Source organism: Marmota flaviventris, chromosome 5 (genome assembly GCF_047511675.1).
Source record: "Marmota flaviventris isolate mMarFla1 chromosome 5, mMarFla1.hap1, whole genome shotgun sequence".
Classification (NCBI taxonomy): domain Eukaryota; kingdom Metazoa; phylum Chordata; class Mammalia; order Rodentia; family Sciuridae; genus Marmota; species Marmota flaviventris.
This window is the reverse complement of record NC_092502.1, coordinates 113,097,745-113,123,300: the sequence shown is the minus strand read 5'-3', so window position 1 is coordinate 113,123,300 and position 25,556 is coordinate 113,097,745. Positions and strand designations below refer to the sequence as shown.

Genomic DNA, 25,556 nt, shown 5'->3' with positions numbered 1-25,556 from the left:
AAAAAAAAGGTGATGCAAACGTCAAGACAATATAGCTTTCTTGTGAAAAGCCCTAAGCGAAATCATGCATGTTACATAGCAGAAATCACCAACTGCATACATTTAAGGAGTCTTCAGACTGTGGGAGGATGGGAAGTGGAGCTAAAAGCAAGAAGCGTGGGATGCAGCATATTTTGTAGGCATATGCTTGCTACTGACCCCACCTGCAATTTTCACTAAATGAAATGTATTTTGGAAAATGCTGCTCTTTGGATAAATTCAGATTTTGGTGTGTTGTCAATTGGAAGGTGATGGGGGTCCTCTTTTTTCCTTTTAAGTGAGGAGGATTCCATCTCTCTCTGGGAGGCAGCCTGCACTTTGTTTTAGTCTCCTTTGCAACAGGTTTAAAATCTTTTTCTTAAGGGAAGAAAATACATATAGTATGAGTTTCTATTTCTTTACCTTTGTTAAACTTAAAGGTCAGAACTTGAACATTTTCAAATTCTAAAGTATGGGAAAAGATAATTTGTGGTTTCCATGTTTGTTCCTGAGTGGAATACATCTTAGTACTTTAGATAGACTGAAGCCCCTCAAGGGAAGTCCTTTCCCTTTTGAGCTTTGGTGACACTGATAAACTAATCTATATGGTTCGCTTGTATGTTACTTTAATAAATAGTAAGTATTTCTGAGGATTTGGCTGTAAGAATATTAGTTAATTTTCTTGTAATATTGTGGTATTAATATTGCATAATAGCAAATCCAGGTTGTCAACCCCAGCCAAGTATTTAAGGTGTTCTCATCTCAGAGTTAACATTAGAACGTGTTTTGGGTACAGAAGCTTCAGCTCCTCACTGGTTCCAGATCTTGCTTTCCCACTTGGGAGAGTATTGGTGATAAGTAGGGGTTGAAGGGAAGCCTCAGCCCCCTCTTCAGCCCTGAGCATGTTCCTAAGCAGGAGGAAGAAGCCTGGAAGCTGGGAACATGGCTTAGTGGCTGTGGGAGGAGATGCTCTGGGAGATGATAATGGTCCAGAGGAGAAAGGAGAGTTGGGACTCAGGGCTGTGGCACAGTGGGGAAGGATCAGGTGTCCATGGTGAGGGGCGTTTCCCCATTTCCCAGCAGGTCACCTCTTCCTGCCTTCCCCAGCTTCCTGATCATAAGCCCATAATGATATTTTCATTTTGCAGATGAGAAACACAAGTTCAGGGAAGGTAAGGGACTTGCGACAGCTTACTGAACTGCTCACTGGCAGGACTTGAACAGGGACTGGCTCCCTGAGGGTAATTCTAAGTAGGTTGGGGAGTCATGGCTTCTGGAAAATGAAGGGAGAAGTCAGGTCTGGGATTTCCCCCTTTTTTTCTTCCCAGCACTGTGTGGAACCTGGTGAGCAGCCTTGTCCTGACTCACTTCATCTAAAAGGAAAGAGTGATTTAGGAATTGCCTTTGGTGGTAAATTCCAGACAAGGTTTCAGACTAGAAAATGAAGAGCTGCCCAAACCCCCACAGGTTAACAAGGATGTGTGTTATGCCTGGAACAACTGAAAGGGTGCCCGTGGCTTTGTGGAATTCACATGATTGTGAGTAAATATGGGTTGCATTTGGACCTGTGTAATTCAGAAGCATGCCAGGAAACTAAGATTTGTTTAGACTGAGAGTGGAGGCTAAGAAGAGAGGGCTAAGATAAAGATTGAGGCCATGCCCTCCAAGTCATCGCCTGATAGCGCTCTTTGTTTGTCCCCTCCTGGCCAGGGCACTCTAGCTTCTCCACTGTTGTAACTGAGACCTCACTCCTTTTCTCTCTTAGAATCCCAGGGTCTATAGAATTTGGGATTTCAAATGCTTTTTGCTGGCATATTCTAACCATTGATGCTTATGATAGGGTAATTTTTCCTTAGGAGCTAAAGAATTTGATGATTATCATGTTTTTCTTTCACTTTGAAAGCATTTTCCTCTCCCCTGTTTAAACACTAAAGAGGCAGGAAAGCATGGTGGTTATCAATGCAGACTCTGGAGTCAGCCTCATAAAGGTTGGTATCCTGGTCCTAGCTTTCCTTGCTTGAGGAATCAGAGGAAGTAACTTAACCCCTCTGAGTGTCAATTTCCCCATCTGTAAAATGGGATAATAATGGTACCTTATTCCTTTGGGCTGTTTTGAGGATCAAAGGAGATGATTCTAACTAGTTAGACCAGTCATTTTAACACTTGGTATGTGATCAATAAATGTTGACCATTATTTTTAGTATTTAGAAGTGAAATAGGGAAATTTAGAGTGCAAATATTACAAAGGAATTTAAATGTAAGCTCTGAAATATATATTCTCAAATGTTCACAGCTATGTTGTCATTCAGGGTTCTTTTTATGATTTAAGTTGACACTTTAATAAAAATGGATACTGGTATGCATTCTCATGATCTATTTCTCCTTTGTACTTTTTTATTTCCTTTATATTGCTGCTGCTGCTGCTGCTTCTTCTTCTTCTTCTTCTTCTTTTTTTTTAATGTAACACATTCATTAGCCACTGGCAGTTATCTATGAGTGGAAAAAGTAATTTGTGAATGAATGGAGGGATTCATTCACTTGACCATATTGACTTACCTTTAGAATGAACACACACACAGACATACAAACCTTGTCTTAAAGTGATTGACAAGATACGGTGGTTGGAGTATTTTATGTCTGTTTGTCCTTCTTGTTGAGAAGTAGTGGTCACTGCCACACTTACACGTGGAGACATTTAGGGGAATTCTCACCCTAGATGGCACAGGTACTGGCCGTCATACTCCAGCCACATTGGGAGCTCTTTCTGGTGGGATGCAGGTGGGGAAAAATGTGGTGATGCTTTCCTCTCACTCCTGCCTCTGGCTCATGTAGAAGAGTGGAGGGAGAAACAACTTCTCCATTAGGAAAAGATCCTCTCTTCTCCCTCAGACATCAGCTCCCTCTGCTTCTGGGTGGATGTTCAGAAGGAAAGGCTGGGAGCCGCTGGGAGGGGTGGTGTGGGGTGTCAAGGTTAGGTCTGCAAACTTCACACATCTTTGTGTTATAAACAGTGCTCCTGCTACTCACAGTGTTCTTCAGGGTCCTCCTTTAATGAGCTAAAAAATGGGTCAGATCCAAAGATTCCCCCTGACTTAGGGTAACCAACATGGAACTAGTGAAAGCATGAAACTTGTTTTTAGTATGTGAAAGACACCTGATGAGGTGAGTTTGGAGACAGACCTGTATCCTTATAGCCAACATCATCTTTGTACCTAGTGATTAAGAAATCTCCATTTACCATTTTGTGAAAATGAGTACAACTGAATGTTGATTTACCCCTGGTTTTTCCCAGTTGGGTTTTGCAATTATTTTTATTCCTGAGAACCATTTAATTAATGTAATTGTTAAGGTCTAAATTTGACCTTTTTTTTTAGTGACCACTGATTTTGAGTGTTCTATGAAGTCAATTATGCCTATAATACATGGGCATGTGATGTTTCTGTACAAATCACATTTTAAATCAAATACCACAAAGTCTTTGACTTTAGATTATAATTAATGACAAAGCCTATCAGATTTTATTATTTGAATATATGTGTACAAGTAGTATACCTTGAGGTGAATACTTTGTGAGTTGACTCACAATATTGTGAACATATTCCATGAAGGTATAAAATTGCAGGAAAAATGAGTTTATTAATGGAAATTAGTCTAGATCCCAATTATTACCTGTGAATAGTGTCATCATTTGAAGTTTTTATTGCATTTTAACACATGGCTTATCTTGATGAGAAAATATATAGCAAAGGGTAAATGTAGCAATTTTCCTTTTACTATTCCCTCCGCTAAGCCATTATTGCTTGATGTTATTTTTCAGCAGCCTTTCATTTTTGTCCCAAATGTTTTTGCCTCTGGCTGATTTTATTTCTTTAAAATGTATGTGTATCACTTCTCAAGGTGATACATTTTGACAGGTAATCGATATTTTTTCATACTAGATTTGATGGTGTGATGGTCATAATCCTCATCTTAGACTTAGTTAATGGTGGAATACTAACCTAGATTTTATCTCAAAATATTCCTTTGTTGAGAACATACTTTTCATTCTCATCCAAATTCTTTTTTGTCACTCCTACACGCCAAGCAGTTCCAGCTGCAAGGTACCTGAGATGCGTGGAGTTCACTTCTCTGGGATGCCTGTCACCTGACTTTTTGACAGTGTGCCCTGGAAATGTCTTCCTGTAGCACCGCCAACTAGCTTTTGCTATTGGTTGCAGAAAAGAGACTTCTGGGCTCTCTTTTGCAAATATTTTCCTCTTGGCCACTTGTGATCTTTATCTCAAGGCAAAAAGTATTTTCCCTTCTTTCTCTTTCCAGTGGGAACCTGGTGTTCTTCACCAGACCCCACTTTTTCTAGAAGTACCAGCACAGTGAACATCATAGTACTCAGAACGGAAGTAAGGGCATCATGGTTGGTTTTTGATAGGTTGAGTTTTTGGAGGGGAGTCAGGTTTTGTTTTGTTTTGTTTTGTTTCTTTCTGAAACCAGATAGAACTTTCTCTGGCACTGTGGACAGACATTAGTGACTCTCAAAGTTGGTAGCTTCATGCTGACCTGCTCACAGCCAAGGCTTAGTCTGTTAGGGCTCTTGTAATTCATGGCACTTTCTGTGTTCCTCTTTCAGAGGGTGAGTTGAGTGAGATGGGACAGCACTGGTCATTCCCTTTGTTTTCATTGAAGAGAAAGGTCTTCACTTTGCAGGAGCAGGTTGATGTGCAGGAGGGCTTGTGAAGGATGGGAATTTCTTCCACCAGTTTTCAGAGGGTCTATAGATAGCAAGCCCATCTTGTTCTCATCAATTTATTTAGTTTAATTTGGAGCTCATAATGCTCTTCTAGATTGTATTTTACTAGTAGGAATTCTTTAAAAATTTTTTATCAGTGCATAATAATTAGACATATTAGTGGGATTTGTTGTTACATGTTCACATACATGTTGTTACATGTTGTTACATGTTCACATACAACATAATGTGGTTAGTTTCATTCCCTGGAAGCATTCTTTATCTGTGATGTCCAACAAAGTAGCCACTATGTACATGTAGCTCTTTAAGTTTCTATTAAACAAAATTAAAACTTCAGTTGCTGTCATACACAAACTAGACTGCAAGTGTTCAATTGCTGCATGTAGCTAGTGACTACCTTATTGGACAAAGCAGAAAGAGAATACTTCCAATGTTGCAGAAGCTGTAGATTGGTTTTAGCTTTGTCTTCACTGGCACTGGGATGAAGATAGGAATTCTGGCAATAATGGCTACCTCTTGGAGATCCATTTTATGTCTGGGAACATAAAATGCAATCAGTTTTCCTCAGTGGTTAGATTCATAAATTCCTGAGCTATTTTTAATGACATAATCTAATCAATTGATAGCAATCCCAATAGTATGATGACAGCCAGAAAGGAACAAAAAGCTAGTGGACTTAGCAGGCTAATGGATAGGACCCACTAGCTCCTTCCTTCCTTCCTTCCTTCCTTCCTTCATTCCTTCCTTCCTTCCTTGTTCATTTGTTCTTTCTTTCTTTCTTTCTTTCTTTCTTTCTTTCTTTCTTTCTTTCTTTCTTTCTTTCTTTCTGTCTTTCTTCTCCTCCTTCTCCTTCTCCTCCTCCTCCTCCTCCTTTTTCTTCTTCTCCTTCTCCTTCTCTGGCACTTCAATTTAAACAGCTTTACTCTTTTCAAAATCTTTTAAAAATACGGTTTGTGCTAGAATCTGTTGGTGTACTTTGATATGCACAATGACCAGTTTTGTGTTGTTTTCTTTCATTTTTTTTTCCCCTAAGAGATGGCATTACTGTTCTACATATAAGCAAGAGCTGAAACGTCTCTGGGGTTTTCTGCTTAAATGGGATCAAGAGAACTTAAGAGGAAAAAGCATATTTTTCTGTTGATTCTTTTGCTGTGGTGGCATCTCTTGACAAGGGAGCTCTTTCTATGTCTGGGAACATAAAATGCAATCAGTTTTCCTCAGTGGTTAGATTCATAAATTCCTGAACTATTTTTAATGACATAATCTAATCAATTGATAGCAATCCCAATAGTATGATGACAGCCAGAAAGGAACAAAAAGCTAGTGGACTTAGCAGGCTAATGGATAGGGACCCACTAGCCACTTCCTTCCCCTTCCCCATATTTAGAGATCTCTAAATAACTGGATTACCTAAAGATCCAGGAATTACTGATCTTTTAAAAACCATTTATGCCTGCCTGTCTTTCTTTAAAAAAAAAAAAATGAATTTGTCTAATGACTAGAGTGAAGGAAGATATGGTTCTCAAACTGCAGATAGTCCTTATGTCTGCCAGGACCAAATAATTCTCTCAGTTTAAATATCTTTAGAATAGACACCAGGGGGAATAATTCATTATAAATCAGTAGTAATATCTATTGTTACTCCTGTGCCATGCCAGTAATGAAAACTTAATATTCATCTCTTGGTTGCTTTGAATTGAAATAAGATGAGGATGAGCGGAGTAAACAAGCTGAAACAGACTGTGAAATTGCACATGATGGGAGTCTTTTTTTTTTTCTCCTGCTTATAGACTATAAATAGGTTAATATTCTAACCAATGATGGTTCTTAGAATTTCTTTTCCTTCCCACCTTTTACATTTTGGTCAGGGATCAACAGAACTAAGTTATTATGAGAGAAATTAAAATCTAAGCTGTTTCTATCTGTGGGCTATGGACTGACTGCTGAGGTGTTTATGTAAATGATCCAGGCGTTCCAGCTAGAGGTGTGAAGAGTTCCTGGGAGGCGGACTGGGAGCAGCTGCCCCAGCCCTGGCTTTCAGGCAGCCTATGTGTGTTCTGTTACATTTTGTTTTCTTTGATGCCTTCAGAAAAGATGAGCGCCAGGGACAGTGGTGCTGCTTGGCTGACCAGCTGTGCCCTAGTTTTTCACCGTCCCAATCAGCAGCTGTCTTTTACAGAGGTGTCTGTCACCGTTGATTTACTTAGCCACTTTGACCTTATACTTGCTTCAGAAGGGGCTTGACCCAGAGCCACTGCAGAAAGCTTTTTACTGTTTGTCTGGAATGCCACAGCCAGCTTTTCGAAGAACAAAAAAGCAGGGATCCCAAGGTTTTCCATCTGATAAGGAGAGAGCCACTGCCTGCCTGGATATGTGCATTAGGTGTTGGAGCCCACTTGCTGCTCTCTCCCTGGAACTGCAAGCATCCGTGATCTCCGAAGTTGCTGGAGTGAATAACTAAGGGGGACCAGCTGACTCCGGGCTCCAATCAGCTAGAGCGTGATGTAAGTGTTTAGCAGCTGCGGGGCTCTGAATTAGCGTGCCCAAGTAGAGGTAGTACAGCATGGCTAGACTGTGGTGAGAGGCTCAGAGAAAGCAGAGAGGGAGATGGATGAGTCCAGCATTCTAAGACGGAGAGGGCTCCAGGTAGGAATCATTCTGTTCTTGACATGTAACATTGTCAGTAGCCAGCCATTGAGGATTTCAAAGTTCCCTTGTCATTCCTTTACTGGGCATGAATATGTGCACCGTTCTTAGTGTCTACTTGGCAATGAGCTCCACCGAGTCTCTAGTTACAGGTATGACACATCACAGGTTTGATGAGGGAGGTTCTTTTGTCAGAGACAATAGATATGACTTTTAGTTGACACTTTGGCCGCGGTTTGTTTTTCTGCTGGTTGTTCAAGAATAGTTAAACGTGGCTGGCAGTGACAGCTGATGAGCCGGTCTGGCATTCTGTCAAGTGTCTGGGAAGTCTGTGGAGGGTAGCAACTCCATCCAGTCCTGCAAACACAGGACTCAGTTTTGCTTTGGGGTCAATCTCCTCCTAGCAGCATCTGTGTGATCGAATGGCAGTTGTGAGCAGCTGCTGGGAGTCTCCCCCGACAGTAAAATGAAAGTTTCTTCTTCTGGCAGCTCAATCAAAGTTTGCTGTCATTTATTTTTATTGAAATGAGGCAAAGATACATATCTCACCATCATGCTTTTTTGTGCCCAACTTTCTCTTAATTAAATTACTCTGACTTTAGTGTGCAAATGTATTCCAAGTTAAAACTTGGCAAATCAAGAAACTTGGGGGGGAAAAAAAAAACATCTGTTTGGAAGTTGGTAAGTTTAAGGAAGCCAAATAATAAGTCTATCAAAATTGGCATTTTAACTCTTGATAACTCTTTTTTTCTGTAAATAATGAATATTTTTCTTTGGGAAAGAACCTCATCATTAGCCATTGTTAAACTCTCAGTCATTATTTTTGAAATTAAGAAAAAAAATGCATGCTTGAGAATACAGAACATACAGCACATTTAGAAATGCTTTCGTGATTATCTTTTGAATCACAACTGTTCTTCCTATCTTTTTAGTGCTGTCAATTACTAATAGTAATTTTATTTATATCAGTATCACTATAGTATTACAATGTTGTGGGGAAACTAAAGGCTTATTTGCACGTAAACAAAAGAGTGGATTAAAGAAATTGGGGTTAAATGTCATCTATTGTTCTGAACCTAAGTAAACAGCCGGGGCTTCTTAATGAATGCCAGTGTGGTCATTGTTTTGAATGTACAGTGGGGTTAGTCACAGCCATGGATTTCCTTTTCTTTGTTTTCATCACCTCCATAAAGTTCTGGTGATGCACAGCTGTTTGTGTTCATGTCCTCTTTGGACTCACTAGTTAAATACGGAAACGCTCTTTGTTCAAAAGATGATGAACTCTATAGAATTACTAATAATTTATATTATCAATAAATTGGTTGAGAACTCTCTCATTCCTTTCATTTATTTCTGGTGATTTTGAACTGTATTTTTGAGAACAAATTCCTTTTTTTTTTTAGTTTTTTGTTTCTTTAACCTACATATTGTGACAACTTCACTGGAAAGCTATGGTGCTTTGGAGTGTTATGAATTTTATGGACCTTTCATTGTGGAAATAAAGGAGTCATTATTTTAGTTATTTAAAATAATGGAGCTATTGTCTACCTAAAAGATTTGCAGCAAAACAAAGGAAGTAGTACTTGCTAATATAGCATTAGAGTGCTAGATCTTTATTATACTTAAAGATGTATAGTAAAAGAAACTTTTACTACACCTGCCATCATCTACTGTATTATGGCTTAAGAATGTCTGCTTTCTACTACGAATGGGAAAAAGTCTTCATGTCATGAGAAATAGCATCAAAGTGCCTAAAAGTTCTGTTACTTCATAGTTAGAACTCCACTTTGCCTTAAACAGTGCCTGTTTTGCTCTTACTCCTTTAAGTCTAACATTTAAAAAATGACATCACATGTACAGAGTGGCTATTTTAAGAAATTCCAATGTAAGGAAACTACAAAGTAAAAAATATCTAAATGTGTATTTGTATTACAACAGATGTCACTGTAGAGTTCAGAAGAGTAACGCCACCTAGTGAATTTAAGAATTTAGTTAATTTAAGAATGCTCTGAATGAGGAGTATTTTGTCTGCCAGCCAGCAAAGCACACCTGTGATAGTAAAGCAAGGCTGAAATCCACACGTTTGTATTGCTGGCTCTGACCCTTTGTTACTAGGTAATCAGAGCAAGTCACATCCCTTCTAGTGTCTGATCATTATTCTGTGAAATCCACAATCTGGGATATGACTTGAGTTTATTAAATAAGGAGATAGGTATAATTGTGTTTTTAAAGGTTAAAGGTCATAATAACTTATAATAGGTTCTCAATAAATACATTCTTGGAAAGAAAGGATGATTTCTATTCTTTATAAATTCCATATCATTGCTAAAAAAAAAGAGATTATATTTTCTCCACATTTGTTGTTTGAAGTTGTCTTTTAAGTTTAGAACAGTTACCAGTAAAGCTAGTAAACACTATCTTAGTGGTCATTATGACCTGCAAAGTATATAGGATTTTATATAATAATAGGAATTAGAGTCTATGTGCTGAACAGATATAGAATGTGGAACTAACCAACTCTTAAATAACTTAAAGCCTCATGTCAAAAATCTGAAGCATATACTGTTCTAATTCTCTAAAATCTAATTTTATAATAATGCAGTATGTGTTTAGTATAAAGTCTTGCAGTATCTGTTCAGAACCTATCTTTAAATCTTTAGTACTTCTAGCTCTTCAAAACAGCATATTGGTGGTGTCTTTGAATTTTGGACTTTGAAAAATTATTTTAGTCCGACCATATAATTTCTCAGAATGTGGCTACCTCATAAAATGGCAGCACAACTGAGCTGTTCATCTGAAGCACTGTACTATTCCATCTTTTCTGGGGGCTGTGTTAATATTTCCAATACTACTGATAGCACTTCAATCACTGCCTTTAAGGTGAGGGTGAAAGAAAGAGGCCCCAAAGGCCTCCACTGTTAAGAATCTGGGAAACATCTCAGATTGCATCTCAAAACCTGGAAAATTCTGACGGATGGATGGGCTTGGGCAGACCTTGGACTTGGGGCAATTTGAATTTCTAGACAGGTCTAATTTGTCAAAGGATAACTGGCTCCTTTTGGGCCCAATATTCCTCATCTGTAGATCACATTTTTTAGCTGTCTGGGAAATTAATTGTTAGTGATTTCCATTATATGTTTTCCTTGTGTTTGTTTTAATGAAAGTGTCCCTATCCCTAATGTGATAGATTCCAAGGCTGGAGAACAATGGATGACAGGCATCATTATGGCAGACAGAAGTCACTAAGAGAGAGGGCTACTCCAGAGAGACCTCCTGCAGTTCCTCGCCTGCCATCCTCTTCCCACCTTGTATTATCTTTCCCTGCTGACCATCCCAGGCTACTTCCACACCCCCAGCTAGAATGCAGGGGGTGGAGGGGGGCTCCCCCTAAATTAACTATACAATGCAGTTAAATAACAAAACAACTAAATGTTTATAATTTAAACTTGAAGATTTGTGAGGATATTTAGGTTTTGTTTCCTTCTTTTTCTCTTTTATCTGATTTCATACCAGTAACCTATTTAAAACAATAACAAAGAGTTAACATCTCATCTGAGCCTAGGACCTGACTTTCCACTGGCCTTGGTCTAGATTCAGGTTTAGAAAGCTGTGAAGCAGGTGGACTCTTTGTTCTGACTGTGCATCAAACCACTTCTATTTTGTACTCTAACGTAGGCCATTCGAGTCATAACATAATGTTTCCTCTGAGTTAACTTTAATGTAATTATAGATGTGTTTACCCTTTACCTGAAACTCAATAGCATGATCATTATGTAGAAGTATTACTGTGTCACTGTTTGTTGGAAGACTATGGGTGGCTATAGTAAGAAGTGTAGTTGGAAGTTTATAATAGAAACACTTATGATAATATTTATTCCTCTTTGCGATAAGTACTTTTGTTCTTCAGCAGTTCCAGAAAACAGAAAGACTTTTGTGTGACCAAAATCAAGATAGTAAAAGAACGTTTTGTAGCACCTGTTAGACACGTTGAGGTGTATCTGCATGGTATTTCTTATTTATGGTGGAGTTTAGTTTCTCCCTCAGAGATAGACATCATACTATAGTTTTCTGATCTTTGGGGCATAAGGATGGTGTGCCCTCAAAATCTGTCTCTTATTCAGCTTTCAGTCTGCCTTTCTCGTTTCATCTTCTTCAGCTCTTTGTCTTTCAAAACCCTATTCCATCACCTCCTCTCCCGGCATACCGGGAGATTTCCAAACCACATAATCCTCTTTTCCTATCACTACTTTTCTTTATTTTGTCTAAATTCTTCTTGTTTGTCAGAGTCCAAAGAAAATTCTAATTCTTTCATGGAATTTTCCATAACCACTGCATTCTATTTCTGAACTTTATGATAGGCCATTGTCTGTCTTATTTGTACACTTTTATTTGCACCTCGTAACATGATGCATTTTAAACTTCTTGTATTCTAAAATGATTAAACCACTTAAAATTTTACCTCATTTTTAAATATTTTACCCTGCAACTAATTTATTGATATTTGTGGCTTTAGATTCAGATATGTTTAGTGACAGAATAGCTCTGAGACAAAGTATCTTAACTACTCTGAATCTCTATGTCCTTATCTATAAAATGGAGATGACAAAAGAAGTAGTGAAAGGTTGAAGGAGATTGGAAATCTTTTAGCACAATGTCTGTAAATGGTTCCTCCTCAGTTTTAGTTCTCATTCCCCTCTCACCACAAAGCCTTGCACAGTGCAACTTTAAGTAACTAAGTATGGATGTCAGACAGTGCAGGCAATCATAAAAGATGGCATGTACTAGCTGAGTGATTGGAGGAGAGTTTAATATTGAAATGATTATTGAAAAGATAGGGGCAGGTGTCAGGAAAGGTTAGGGGATGGTGCAGTACCAGGGACTGGAAGCAACAGGGAGCCCTCACCAAAGAGGTGAGGAGGGAGAAGTTAACAGAACCTGGAGACAGAGAAGACAGGAGACTGGAGAGGTCACCTAAGGAATAGGAACACAGGCATGTGACCCCTCAGAGATGTGCCAGGGGATAGATAAGACCTTATTTTCCCCTGTTCTTCTGAACCTTTGCTGTGCTGTCCATGAGCAGAAGCCATAGGGCAAAGGAGCACATGGACTCTGGGGCCCAGCATGGGATGGAGAGGAGGTCTGAATGGGCAAGGGAGTGCATTCAGCGTGGTTGATAATCACACAGGCTGAACTACCCCTTGCTCTTAGCATTTTGCCAGCTGAAGTCAGTGTCAAGTTTCATAGTGCACATCACTGAGATCTGAACTGAGTTCAAGCAGATTGAAAGATGCTTTTTGTGAAAACTCACAGCCCCCAGCCATTGACCACTATTGTGCAATGATGATGTAATGTCTCTAATCAGGCCCTCATTCTCATAGGGGAATGTTAGTTCGTCCATTTCCACTTTTAGTATTTGAAGCTCATGACTCTTCTTTGAATCAATAATGCAGGATACCTGTGCTGCAGCTCCTGTAAGCAATCTGTTGTGAATTGCTCTGCTTTTAGGATTCTGTGCATGCTTATCTCAGACAAGTGCTGTATGAGAGGAACAGCCCAAGAGACCTCTTATGGTTCATCTCCCAGATTCCCTGAGGTCTGCCCTACTGCAGGCCCAAGCACTAGGATATGACACACCTAGGTATCTATCTCTGTTCCTGTAGACGCTCCTTTGCAGAATCGTAATGTCACATTACATCCTTGGCTTTTGTTGAGGGTTGATAAAAGAAATAACTGAAAAAACATCTGCACTTTTTGTAAAACTCTCCTTGAGGTCCCATCCATTATGTTGCGCACACTTGCTGAATTAGGCCCACATGATAAATTAAGTTCAAGTTCAGCACTAAAAAGCTCCTCCCCCTACGTGAGCCAGTTTGCGTATTTCAGTCTGGTGATGAGACCTGTGTGACTCCTGTGTCTTTCAGTTTATGCCTCAGCTGCTCAGGACTGAGTTTCATGCTTAGCTGCAACAGCTCTCTGGATAAAATTAGCCACTGCTTCATTGTTTAGCTATTCCTTCTTTTAAGAGTTGTGTAGTCACATTTATTATACCTTTTAAAAATCTTTAGTTGCCCCAAAGATGCTCTCAAGTAGATAAGACCTAAAATTTTTGATAATGTTGCATTTTAAAAAATGGAATTGCTTTAAAGAATGACAGAAGACAAAGTCTAAAAGACCAGCTGATCAATAAACTAGATAAACTATAAAAATTGAGAATTACACCAACTTACAAAGATCTATATGTATGCAACAGCCAATCATTTTATTGTTGGCACCAGGGTCTAATGAAATCAAATAGGGTGTTGGAATTTACCAGAAACATATATTTCCAATAAACTATGAAGAGCCATACAGCTTTGTAAAGCATCATAGGAATCATATATTTTTCTTTGAAGCAATCAAAGCACAAGGATTGGCAGACAATTTATGAGATACATGTGTTAGAGGACAGCATTGCTGTTAAAATTGTGCTTTTTGCAAATATTTAATGATATGGGGAAAGGCTGACAGTAATGTCAAGTGAAAAAAAGAACAGTTTTTTAAAAATACCTTTATTTTATTTGTTTATTTATTTATTTATTTTTATATGGTGCCAGGGATCAAACCCAGTGCCTCATACATGCTAGGTGAGTGCTTTACCGCTGAGCTACAATCCTCACCCCAAGAACAGATTTTTAAACTGTGTATATGATGTGTGTACAATTCTTTTAAAATGTGTACTGTACACAGATGCATACTCATACACGTGTGTGAGGCAAGAGTAAAAGAGCATTTGTGCATGCATGTGCACACACATGTGTATACACTCTAGCCTAGAGGGATGAAGAGCCTGTATGTGCTTTGAGTGGTCAAGGTCATCTCTACCACTTACCTTTTGTGTGATGTTGGTGGTGCTATTTAATTCCTTACCAATATAGTACTAGCACTTATTCACAGTTGTTAAGGATGAATTAGAATGAGATATAAAAAGTATACAAAATATTCATCATGGTTAAAAATTATCAAGAACTTATTTTCCTTTTCTTCATCATTAACATTTGACAAAACAAGAAGAAAATACATTAAAATACTAGTCTATTATATATGGATGGGATCATAAATATTTGTTTTTCTTCTAACCATTTTACAGAGTGTATTGTTTTATAATCAGTCAGAAAAGTGTTGTTAGGTGGCCTATTTTTATTTTTACTTCATTGTCTGAGAAAAACCTTTGGAGTCCTCAGTGGCAATAATGAAAGGTCCTTGAAGATCATTTTTCTTTCTGTGCAATCTTTTTGAATTGAGTGAATCAGTTCTGATATGTGATGCAGGTCGCCAAACCTGAGGACAGCAGTTTGACTGCAGCAGATTGTGCTTTTGTGACACCTGGAGAGCTTCCCAAGTCCTACCTGTGATATGCACATAGCCCACAACAGTTCAATCAGCATCTCACAATGGTGGACAGTAGGAGCTGAGACACACCACTTCTAAGGGACTGAGTGTCTAAGTAACCTCCAAGTTGTGGAGCATATACCACTTCTACATCCAAAATGCATGGTTTGATAGCTCTTAGAAGGTGTGTCAGAGCTTTAGCCTTCTTTATTCCAGTGAGACCTGGGATGTTTTCCTCTTCATAGAGAGGTGGGTGGAGTGTGCATGTACTAATTGCATTTGTTTCTTGCATTCCCAAATGATAGCAATGATAGCCATGTGAGAGCTGAAACTGTAAACCAACCCACCTTAGTGGGGCAGTTATTATAATGGGGTTACTGTAGGCAGGCTCTAGACCTGTTCCTCCAAAAGGACTCATGACATTGGTGGTGTCCAGGTGCAGTTGTATGTTTTAAAATTGCTGCCACATGTTCATGGTTTACATCAGAAAACTACTTTAAGGGCATGTAGGATGGTTGCCTGTCCCCTGCAGCATTCTCCCAGTGCTAGAGATGGCAAACACCTGTGATTTGTATTGGAGCCCTTCTCACAGGTACTCTTGAGGAGAGTGCATGTCTCAGAATACTGGTTATTTCACTTAGATTGTGGAAATATGTGCTTTTGATTCAGGCAACCCAAGGACAGAGCCTCATTCTTTGCCTTTCTTTCAATAAATGTTTAATAATAATAGCATATATCAATAGGTTTGTATCAGAGGATTATGTGTGTGTCTTCAATATACACTTTTGTGCTTTTCTTCCAAGCTCTAGCAACACAAAAGTGAGTAGAATAAAATATCGCTTGCCAGAGGTTTGTAGATTGGTGGGGAAAACAGGTAAGCATTTCCAAAACATTATATGGTGCAACTTATGTCAGTTATGATTCAGGGGCCTTGGGATGGGTGCACAGCTCTGCTGAAGGAGGTTGGGAAGGCTTGGTGGAAGTAGAGCTCTTTTTGATAGTTGATGAAAGATAAACAGGTGTGCATTAGGCAAGAAAGGCATCCCAGGCAGGGGAAACAATAGTACATGCAAGGTGTGATGGCTAGATAGAGGGTGCACCTTTAGCAAGGAGGTACAAACAGTGTACATGAGAAACAGGCAGTAGTGATGGGAGAATATGAAGGACTTGAGCTTTATAGTCTAATGGTAGGAAGCCAATGAAAATACAGAACTGCTTAACCCACTGTCAACCGTCAACTCTTCTATCAACTATGAATGAGGAATACTTGGGAAGAGCCCAGGAATCAAAGCAGTATAAACAGCTAGGGAGTAATACAGGTGAGCAATGCTATGGCTGGACAGAGATGCTGACGGTGGAAATTGAGGAAAGGCAATTTAACGCAGTGGCATTAGAGGGATATGGTGACCTGCTGATGGCTAAGAAGAAGCTGTAGGCAACTCCTGGGTTTCAGGAGTTAGTGACTGAAAACAAAAGCAAGAAGTAAAGGTGATTTGATTGGTGAGAGGATGGTTAGATGGTCTGTGAATTTTGTGTTTTAAAGAACCTACGGAGCCATCTGGAGGAAATGCTTAGTGAGCACTTAGTTGTATAATTTTGGACATCTAAGGAGAGGTCAGTCCTGGGCAGAGAGTTTGAAGAGTCTAAAGAAGTCATCAGCTTTCATAATGAATTGAACTAGACTATGAATAAGGAGAGGACACAGTTTCTCCGAGACTAATACTGATTTCTGTTAGAATGGTTTTCAAGAATTATACCATAATGTGTATTTTAACACTTTGTTTTGCAGGAATGGTTAAAATTACATAGTAAACAATAGTTTTATGGTTTAGTGTCAGGTCTTGAAAATGACGTATCCAATTTTGGAGCGGTGTGTGTGTGTGTGTGTGTTTTCTTTTTTGCAAATTGCTTCCAAGTTTGACAACTTGCTTTCAAGTCTCATTTCAATACAATTTTGAAAAGGCAGAATGAAACATCTCAGACTAGAGGCTATAATGGAAAAAGCAATTCATTCTTAAATGAGGATGATGAGGTTGGTACCATACTGCTTGGAACAGTGAGTGAATTTAAAACCTGAGTGAGATTACATCAAATTCAGCCATAGTTTTTGTTCCCTTTGAATGGAATTTCTGTAATTGAAGAAAGATACACAGAAGGTACAATTTTATTAGTTTTTGGATACTCTTTCCAATTTCATTTTACATATATGTGTGTACACAAAGCCATGAAATCATATTGATAATAAAGCTGAACCCATCTTTTTCTGGGGGACAATACACGAGAATAGTAGCGTACTTTCATCAGAACACTTTTCTTTCTGGTTCTTGCTTAGTCACCTAGTGTGTTAAGAACATGCAAACACTTAGGAAAGTGGTGGGGAGTCAGAGGCTGAATCTATTACAATGAGTTTAAAGTGACTTTAGAAAACATTAAACATTTTCTAATGGATTTTTCTTTTAGTATTCAAAGTTAGAAGTAGGTCCAGAAGTATTTCATTTTATAGATTTTTCTCACAATATTCTTCATGATGAGGTAGTGATAGTTTTATATATTTTTAATAACCTATTCTCAATTTTATCAATGCTGTGAAGGTAAAAATTGACTAATACTATTAATATGACTATTTACACTTTTCCTTTGAAACTTTATTCCAGATATAAATTGTGAAGCCCACAGATTCGTTTTCATGATCTGTGTAGCAATCCAACTATGAGCCAGTATGGCAAATACAAATCAAATTTGATAATGTGGTAGAATCAATTATTTTCTTAATTTTGCACTGGCCTGTAGTAGAAGTATTCATTTACCTGCCCCCTGTTGTGGCCTCGAGGTGAGCAGGGTTACTTTCCTCTCATTGGACTTTGAGATCAGCCATGTGGCTGTTATTGGCCCCTGAGCTATTGGTGGATGTTTTGTGATCAGATTCTTGAACTATGCTTGTGCAGTTGTACAAAGTCTTGTCTTTGGGGACTGAGCTTATAGCTCAGTGGTAGAGTGCCTGCCTCGCACGTGTAAGGCACTGGGTTCAATCCTCAGCACCACATAAAAAATAAAATAAAATATAGATATTAAAAAAAGAAAGCATGAACTTTCTATTAAAAAAAAGTTTTATCTTTGGTGATCTTTCATGAGAACAGCATGAGAGTTACTGAAGCCTGGCTGTCCTATGTCCCCCTGCAGTCAAGACCAACAGACCCACATTCTACCTGCAGACCTGCAAGTGTGAGGAAAAACAATGTTCATTTTTGTAAGCCCTTGAATTCTATGGGTTGTTACAGAGCACATAAGGACAATGGTGACTAATGGGGAAAAGCTCATGTTTGCTAAAAAGCAAACTGAAGTCTGCGAGGCTCCTGTTTGAATGTTGCTCCATCACTTACTGGCCTTGTTTTCTTGGGCATGCGGCTCTCTTGTAGTTTGAGGTTTTTGCATCAGTCAGGTCCACTACTTACACCCACCCAGGAATGTTGTAAAAATGAGTAAGATGAGGGCATGGAAATCACTTCAAATGATACCAAGCAGATAGTAAGAACATGGAGATTTCATAGTGAGTTTTGGCCACTGTTACTGTTGTGTTTGTGGACAGCTGAGCTTTCCTCCTCCTTTGCTTCTCTTGCATCATTTAGCATTGCCACATCCTAGCCATGTGACTCTGGAACACACAGTTTTAACTTGTCTGAGGCTTAGTTTCCTCTTCTTTGACATCAAGATGCTAACTTTTACCTGGCAGAATTATTATAAGGACTATACCAGAATTAGGCAAATATCTATCTTAGTCAGTCTGGGCAGCTAGAGCAAAGTGACACACTGATGGCTTTCATAGCACACATTTGTTTCTCACAGTTCTGGAGGCTGGGAAATCCAAAGTCAAGGAACCAGCAGATTCAGCATCTGATGGAGACTCTCTTTCTGATTTACAGATAGTCACATCTTGTGCGATAAGAAGAAGTCTCACATCCCTTATTCTTTTTCTTTGTACTGGAGATTGAATCTAGGGGTTCTTACCTCTGAACTAACACCTAGCCCTTTCATTTTTATTTTTTATTTTTGAGACTTGGCTTTGCTGTATTGCTGAGGCTGGTCTCCAACTTTTGATTCTCCTGCTTCAGCCTCCTGAATCATGTCTCTTTTTAAATAAGGGCATTCATCCCATCTTGAGAAACCCTACCTTTATAATTAGTCTATCTCAGGCCACATCTGTAAATATCATCACACTGGGGATAAGGAATTCAACATCTGAACTTTTGGGCTTGTGGGCTTGTACATACATTCAGATCATAGCACTAACTGTGCCTAGGTAAGGGGATACTTAATAAAATGAACTTTATTATGATGTTCCTCTCAATGTATTTCTTTATTCGTTCCTTAGTTCCCATTTCTTTAAATTCAGTCTTTCCTAGTTCTTTTTTTTTTTTGGTCAGGGATATACCAGGGATTGAACTCAGGGGCACTCAACCACTGAGCCACAGCCACAGCCCAATTTTGTATTTTATGTAGAGACAAGGTCTCATTGAGTTGCTTAGCACCTCACTTTTTGCTGAGGCTGGGTTTGAACTTGAGATCATCCTGTCTCAACCTCCTGAGCCGCTGGGATTACAGGCTTGTGCCACCATGCACAGAACATGCGCCACCACACCTGGCTTTCCTAGTTCTTGAGATGTATTATGATACAAGCATACACCTTGTGCTATTATTTCTCAATTCCTAGCAATTCCTGTTTTTATTAAAAGGGAATAAGAAATAGTGTGGAAGGCAGTGTGAACAAAAGTGCTGCAATGGGAAAGGCACAACATATTGAGAAGGCTTGTTAAATATGTAGTACCTGTGCTTGACTGTTGTCCCTGTGGGCATTCAAAAAGTCCTTTGGAATAAGGGAACTTATAAAGGACAATGAGTAGCTAATGTGGAGCCAGTAAAGGCGATTGATCACAGGATTACAAGTCCCCATTAGGAACTACTTGGCCTCCAAGTACATGGTGACTGGGGTGGGGCGTGGAATCAGGGTCCTGTACAACATGTGTATATAGTGGAGATGACATCTAAAATGGTTATGTTTTAAATGGACAAAAACTGCCAAACTTTCCTTTTTACCAGCTGGAAAAATGCTTTGATGTGTTGGCTCTCAGTCTTCTGAGTCTTGCCTGTTCTTCCCTTTCGTACAGATATCACAGATATCGTGGTGCACTGCCTTGTCTATTTCATTTGCACGTGTATGTTTCCTGACCGCATCAGCCGTCACTGCACTGTGTGCTCCCTATCCAGAATTCGTTCCGTAGAATCCTGTGTCCCTAACATACTTGCTTTGAAATTATTTTGATGTGTATCAGCTGGAATAGATTTTGAGCTCCTGGATATTAACTTTTGTATGCCACTTTCTCTAGAAGCTAATTGACTGATTTGGGGTAGAGGCGAGATGAGAGTCTATACATTTGACCAATTTCACAGACCTTACCTTGCAAGCTATTGACATGCAAATCCAGGCTATGCTTAGAGACTCCAAGAATTCACACATTCCATTCTTTTTTTCTTCTGAAAAATAAGCATTCAAAATTCATGCACATTCTATTATTCATGTGCTTTATATTTAGGTTCTGATTGTATGTCTAGATAAATCTTATCACCATTATTTAAAATTTCATGAATGAAACTTTGCATCTCTAATGCCACACTAGCCAAGACAACTTTAACCAATCAAAATAATTTGAAGTGTGGCATTTAATGAGTTCTCGTGTGTGTCTGAGTATATGCATTTACATGTATACCTATGTCATTGTCTTATCAATGCTGTCTGTATTTAAATCTCCTCTATGTAAAGGGTGAGAATTCCAAACAACCTTATGTTGTTTTGCCCCAGAAAAACCTGACTCTCATATGTGCTGCTTTAAAGTCTTGCATAGATTTTGAAGGAATTTTCCTTGATAGTCGTCAGATTAGTGGTTCTTAAAGGGGATATGCTTTCTTGTGTTGTCCGTTCCCCTGTATTTTCAAGTCAGTCACCACTTTTCACTTGTCAAGTGCTCTAGAAAGAATTTCTTGTGTGAGCAAGGCAGTTCCTGTGTCATTGGATCTGGGCAACAGGTTAGCTGTCCTCAGACATTTATGTCTTTTAGGAATCCCATTTTTTCCCTAAGCTGTGGTCACTTGATCCTGAAGAAGGAGAAACGACTTTTCCACGTCCTGGACTTCCCCCACACAGGGTCCCCTGCCTGTTGGTGCTAATGCTAATGTTTTCTGATAAAACTTTCAATATTTGACCAGGCTGAGTTTTTGGCATCAGGTTTAGCAGAAGGAAGAGAGACGTAAGTGAAGTTCTTTGTTAAGCCTTGTGGCTCCATACAGGAATGTGGGTTGTGGTTTGAAATAAGCTTTCTGTCACTTTCTGGGAGCCATATCAAAAAGGACTTTATCAGTTCTTTTTGCAGTCTGGAAGGTTCTGTAATTTCCAGGAAAGCTCCCTTGCTCTGAGAAAATAACAAATGTTCGTGGGAATTTGGATACGTGGGCTGGTGCGTATCAGCGTTCATTCGTGGATCACCAGGGGTTGCACAAATTCTTGTGGTTGGACCATCTTGCCTACATTTATGAATCCTCTCTGCTGTTAGCCCACCCCCCTTCAGATTTGGTAAGATGGATATGCTGGGGTGAATTGTGGCAGCAACGGTGAACAGTGACTACATCATTTCCTGCCTCCTCTCACTAGGAGAGTGTCTTTGATTATAACAGCCCTTCCTGTCATTGTCAGATGCTTTCCTTAAGTTGTTCTAAACTGAAAACTGGTGTGAAGTCTGGCGTTCATCTCTAGCAGCTGGTCCCCGTCATTCCTGGCTGTGTGCACACATGCATTTATTTGCCTTGTAGAGCGGTGGTGGTTATGGACTGTTGGTTTCTGCTTTCCACAAATCCCCTTTCCACTCTGGATTTTCTCAGTTACGAACTCATATGACCTTTTAAATTTTCAAACACAGGCATGTATTTATATAATGTTCTTTCCATCTGTATTAAAAACAGCAGCTACTTTGAACATGGTATACTCTGTTGGCTACATTCAAGGAAGCATCTTTGGATTTTTTTTTTTTTTTAATCTCTTTGCTGAAAAAGTGATTGGTTCATTCTTCCCAGCATCTCACAATGACTGGCTATAAACTTAGATGTCTAGATTCAAATCCAGGTGGTTTGGCCACACTCTTAATGACCTTATACACTTTTTGTTTCTTTGGTGTACACAAGACAGATGGCCTAACTGATAATTATCATCTACTGTGACAAGTTCACTAGAGGTTGTATCCAGAGTAACATGTGCTATGGTCTGGATGTGGTTTGGCCTTCAAGGATCCCTGTATCAGGAGCTTGGTCCCCAGTGTAGAGATGTGGGAACTCATGGGGCCTTTTAGAAGAAGGGATACTGGGAGGTCCTTAGGGCTAAAATTAGGGCTGTTAGAGACATGCCCTTGGAGGGAATTGTTATTTTCCATAAAATTCTAGTTAGTTCTCATGAGAGGATTGATATAGAAAGCTGAGTAAAGCCCCACCCAGTTTTTCTTGCCACTTCCTGCCTCACCATGTACTCTTCCCCCTGCATGTGCTCTGCCATCTGCCATGATGTCCTCACCAGAATCCAACTGAAACCACTGCTCTTCCCTGAAATCTCTAGTAGAGTGAATGAGCTAAATAAATTTCTATTCTTCATAAGTATCCTGCCTCAAGCATTTTACTATAGTGATGAAAAGCTGACTAATACAACATGGAAGCTTAGAGATGGGGAAGGGATGGTTGCTATGTACAGGTGGAAAGTTGGACAGAAAAGTAGTAATGAATTCCACTCACTCATATTTCTCCCATGGCCTTGAAGACCTAAAGCTGTGTTGTGTTTTTCCCGCTGTTGGTTAGAAGGGGATATCAGCTCTGAATATTTTACCTGTGAGAGGGAGGATAAAAATAATATTCATTGTACCAGAAGGAGGGTTGTTTTGGTCTATGGAAATAACACCTAGTTTGTTGCTATATGTTAGTGACTTAGGTCTTAGAGAATAGAAGTAATCCCCAATTATAACTCATAAATTATGTAATTATATCAAAAGGTATATTGTGATATAAAATTCCTGGAACATTCTCTTGCATCCTGGAAGGATTTCAGAAACTAGTTGTTATATGAAGAACCATGCTGGTAAAAATGGAGATGGGAGTAAGGCAAAAAGAGGAAGACCTAAAAATTTAAGTTTATGTTTAAAATAATTTTAGTACTTGGAAAATAGGGTGAAAGACATCTAAGGGGTTCATGAAGATAAAATGGTGCCTAGGAATATTTATGAATTTCATTATGGGGAATAAGTTTGAGGTAGAGCTATGACTTGGTTTGACTTACTCAAAAGATGTGGTCCCTTGGTGTCGAACATGTCCTGGGTAACCGTTCCTTCTTGGCAGCCCCTGATTTCCCTTTGTGAAAGAGACCTTTTCTCGCTGGACATTAAATAGGAAACACACAGCCTCAACAGTAAGTGAAGCTATTTAGGGTCTATGAAGAAAGTTTGTTTCAGAAAGTTTCCCAGGAAGGAAAACAGGTCCTCAATGACACCTCAAGTCTGCTGAATCAAATCCTGAGGCAAAACCTCTCATGGGACTGTTTAGTTATACCAGTGGGTAGATCCCTTACATTGTTTCAGTCACTGCAAATCACACATCACTTGGAACAAAAAAGCATCCACACTATTTTGAGATTTTAATTTTAGTTACTATTTGCTGAAGACAGAGATTTTTTTTTCCTTTTGAATATTTAGGACTTTTTGCTTTTAATGCCATATATTTAATGTGTTTACTGCCCCTGCCCCATATCTTGCTTTTTTTTTCTTCTACAAAGATTTCTTACTTGTTATTTTACAATGTAAATATGTTTTATACATGAATAATTTGTTTCTAAATAGGTTAAAAGAGGTGCAAAAAAAACAAAGATGATACAGGATGCATATTGATTTCACTGACATTAGTCATAAAAATATTACATTTTTTCTTTGAAGGATTAGTACATTTGTGCTCTTCTTTTGCTAATCTCTTTAAAGTGTGCAGCTTTTTTTTTTTTTTTTGGTTGTTGCTTAGTAAATAAAAGAATTACTAGGCATGACTTCAATGATCAGCTAGCCTACGTTATTATAATTTTTAACCTAAATAATTTGACAGTGATAAATAGCTGAACTGGCAAGTCAGCATAAAGCTTTAATTTGTTATTGCCTTTTATCACTTCTGCTCTAAATAATCGTTCTCATCTGGCAGCTTTCAGATGCAGTTGTGTGAGGATTAGGATGTGTGGGTCAGGAAAGGAAATCCTGCCTCATCTTTTTTTTTTTTTTTAACCTTCCATTTCTTTTTTTTTTCTTCCTAGTTTTCCTCTTTTCTCCAGTGCACTTACTTTATGAAATGTTCTCAAGAGTTATGGTCTGTTGGCTCACAATTTAAGATCCGATTCCATAGATACTCTTGCCAACTACATGTGTGTCTGCAATGGGGCATTTGCACATGCTGCAAGAACAGCTTGGATGGTTGCGGCACTTACATCAGAAACCTGCGTCAAACTTGGGGAAGGAGCTGGCCTCCACGCTGCCCACCCCTACGTCATCCTCTTCTTTCATCATCAGTTATGTGTGATTGAATTTTGTTGAGGCCTGGAGTCTCTGCAAAATAGGAAACCTGTTGGACTCAGGTTATTTCCTCAGGATGAAATAATTACTTGCACTACTCTGACAATTGGGAGTGTCCTTGTTCTCTGTTCTTCGGGGTCTTTGGGACATCTTTGAATTGTGAGAAAGGCACCATAAGCCAGACTGTGGTCCCAGGGTCTAGAGGTGGGCCCTGAAACATTTTCGCAGAGTTGATGATTTGGAAGGATCTTTCAAATTCTGCCTAATGACTTCCATTCTGCTTCATACCCCAGTGTAAGCCGAGGAAGCAGCAGCAACCTAAATAAAATCAAGTCAGGTGTCTGGAGACACCTCTGCCATGAGCTGCCTAGCCCTCCCTTGCTGGCACTTCCTCCTCCTCCTCTTCCTCCTCCTCCTGGTTCCCTCCTCCCACCTGCTCACCCTTCACCTCTCCCTCCTTTCCTCTCCTTCTCCTCTCTGCCCCTGCTTTTCTCCTGCCTCACCTCCCTCTTCTGCACCTCACCCTTTTTCATTGTCTCTACCTCCTCCTTTTTCTGGAGTTCTCTAGGGTATGTGTTTCCCAGAGAAGGAATGTTCCACTCCAACACCCAAGCCAGGGTGAGGCACTCCTTCTGCAGGTCCTGCCACTGTCCCAGCTCTTTTCAGGCTCCATCATCACTGAGTGCTCTCCTACCTCTCTCCACCCCATCCGTCTATCAGTTTCTTGAGATGAAGTAATGGGCTTGTCCCGTTATGTCCCCAAGTGCAGGGTCAGACATGGGAAATGATCAAGCAGTGTTTTGTTCTTTTCAAGGACTAAGGTTACAGGTGATTTAAATTCTTTTTGTGTTTTTGAGCTATTCTATTAGGATTCTGTATTATGGATTATAATCAGAACTGAGAGTTCAAAAAGAAATATAATTTGATAAAGGCTATGTGTGAAATAAAGGAGATGTTCTCAAGGTCTGCTCAGATGTTAATGGGGTCCTTGGCCAAAAGCATATTACCTCACAGGCAAGAGGCAATTATTTATAGTGGTTACATCAGCCAGCATAAAGATGATCAATTCTGGACTCTTGTCTCTGCACATCCTGACTCTCTGAAGAAGAATTCCAGTTGAAGAATTTGCCTGATTTTTATTGCCTCTGTTA

At 39.3% G+C, this 25,556-nt stretch overlaps 1 protein-coding gene across 6 annotated transcripts in view; it reads left to right on the top strand.

Moving 5' to 3' along the window:
- Positions 1–25,556, top strand: part of Mast4 (microtubule associated serine/threonine kinase family member 4) — a 558,123-nt gene that overhangs the window by 219,297 nt on the left and 313,270 nt on the right. For 2 of the 6 annotated variants that reach the window (XM_071612544.1, XM_027951610.2), the window contains exon 1: positions 7,335–7,408. The exons of the other annotated variants lie outside the window; for them this stretch is intronic. In XM_071612544.1, coding sequence (XP_071468645.1) covers positions 7,370–7,408 — 39 coding nt within the window. In that variant the 5' untranslated portion in view covers positions 7,335–7,369. Of the gene's footprint in view, positions 1–7,334; positions 7,409–25,556 lie in introns of those variants that run through there. 6 annotated transcript variants of the gene reach the window in all.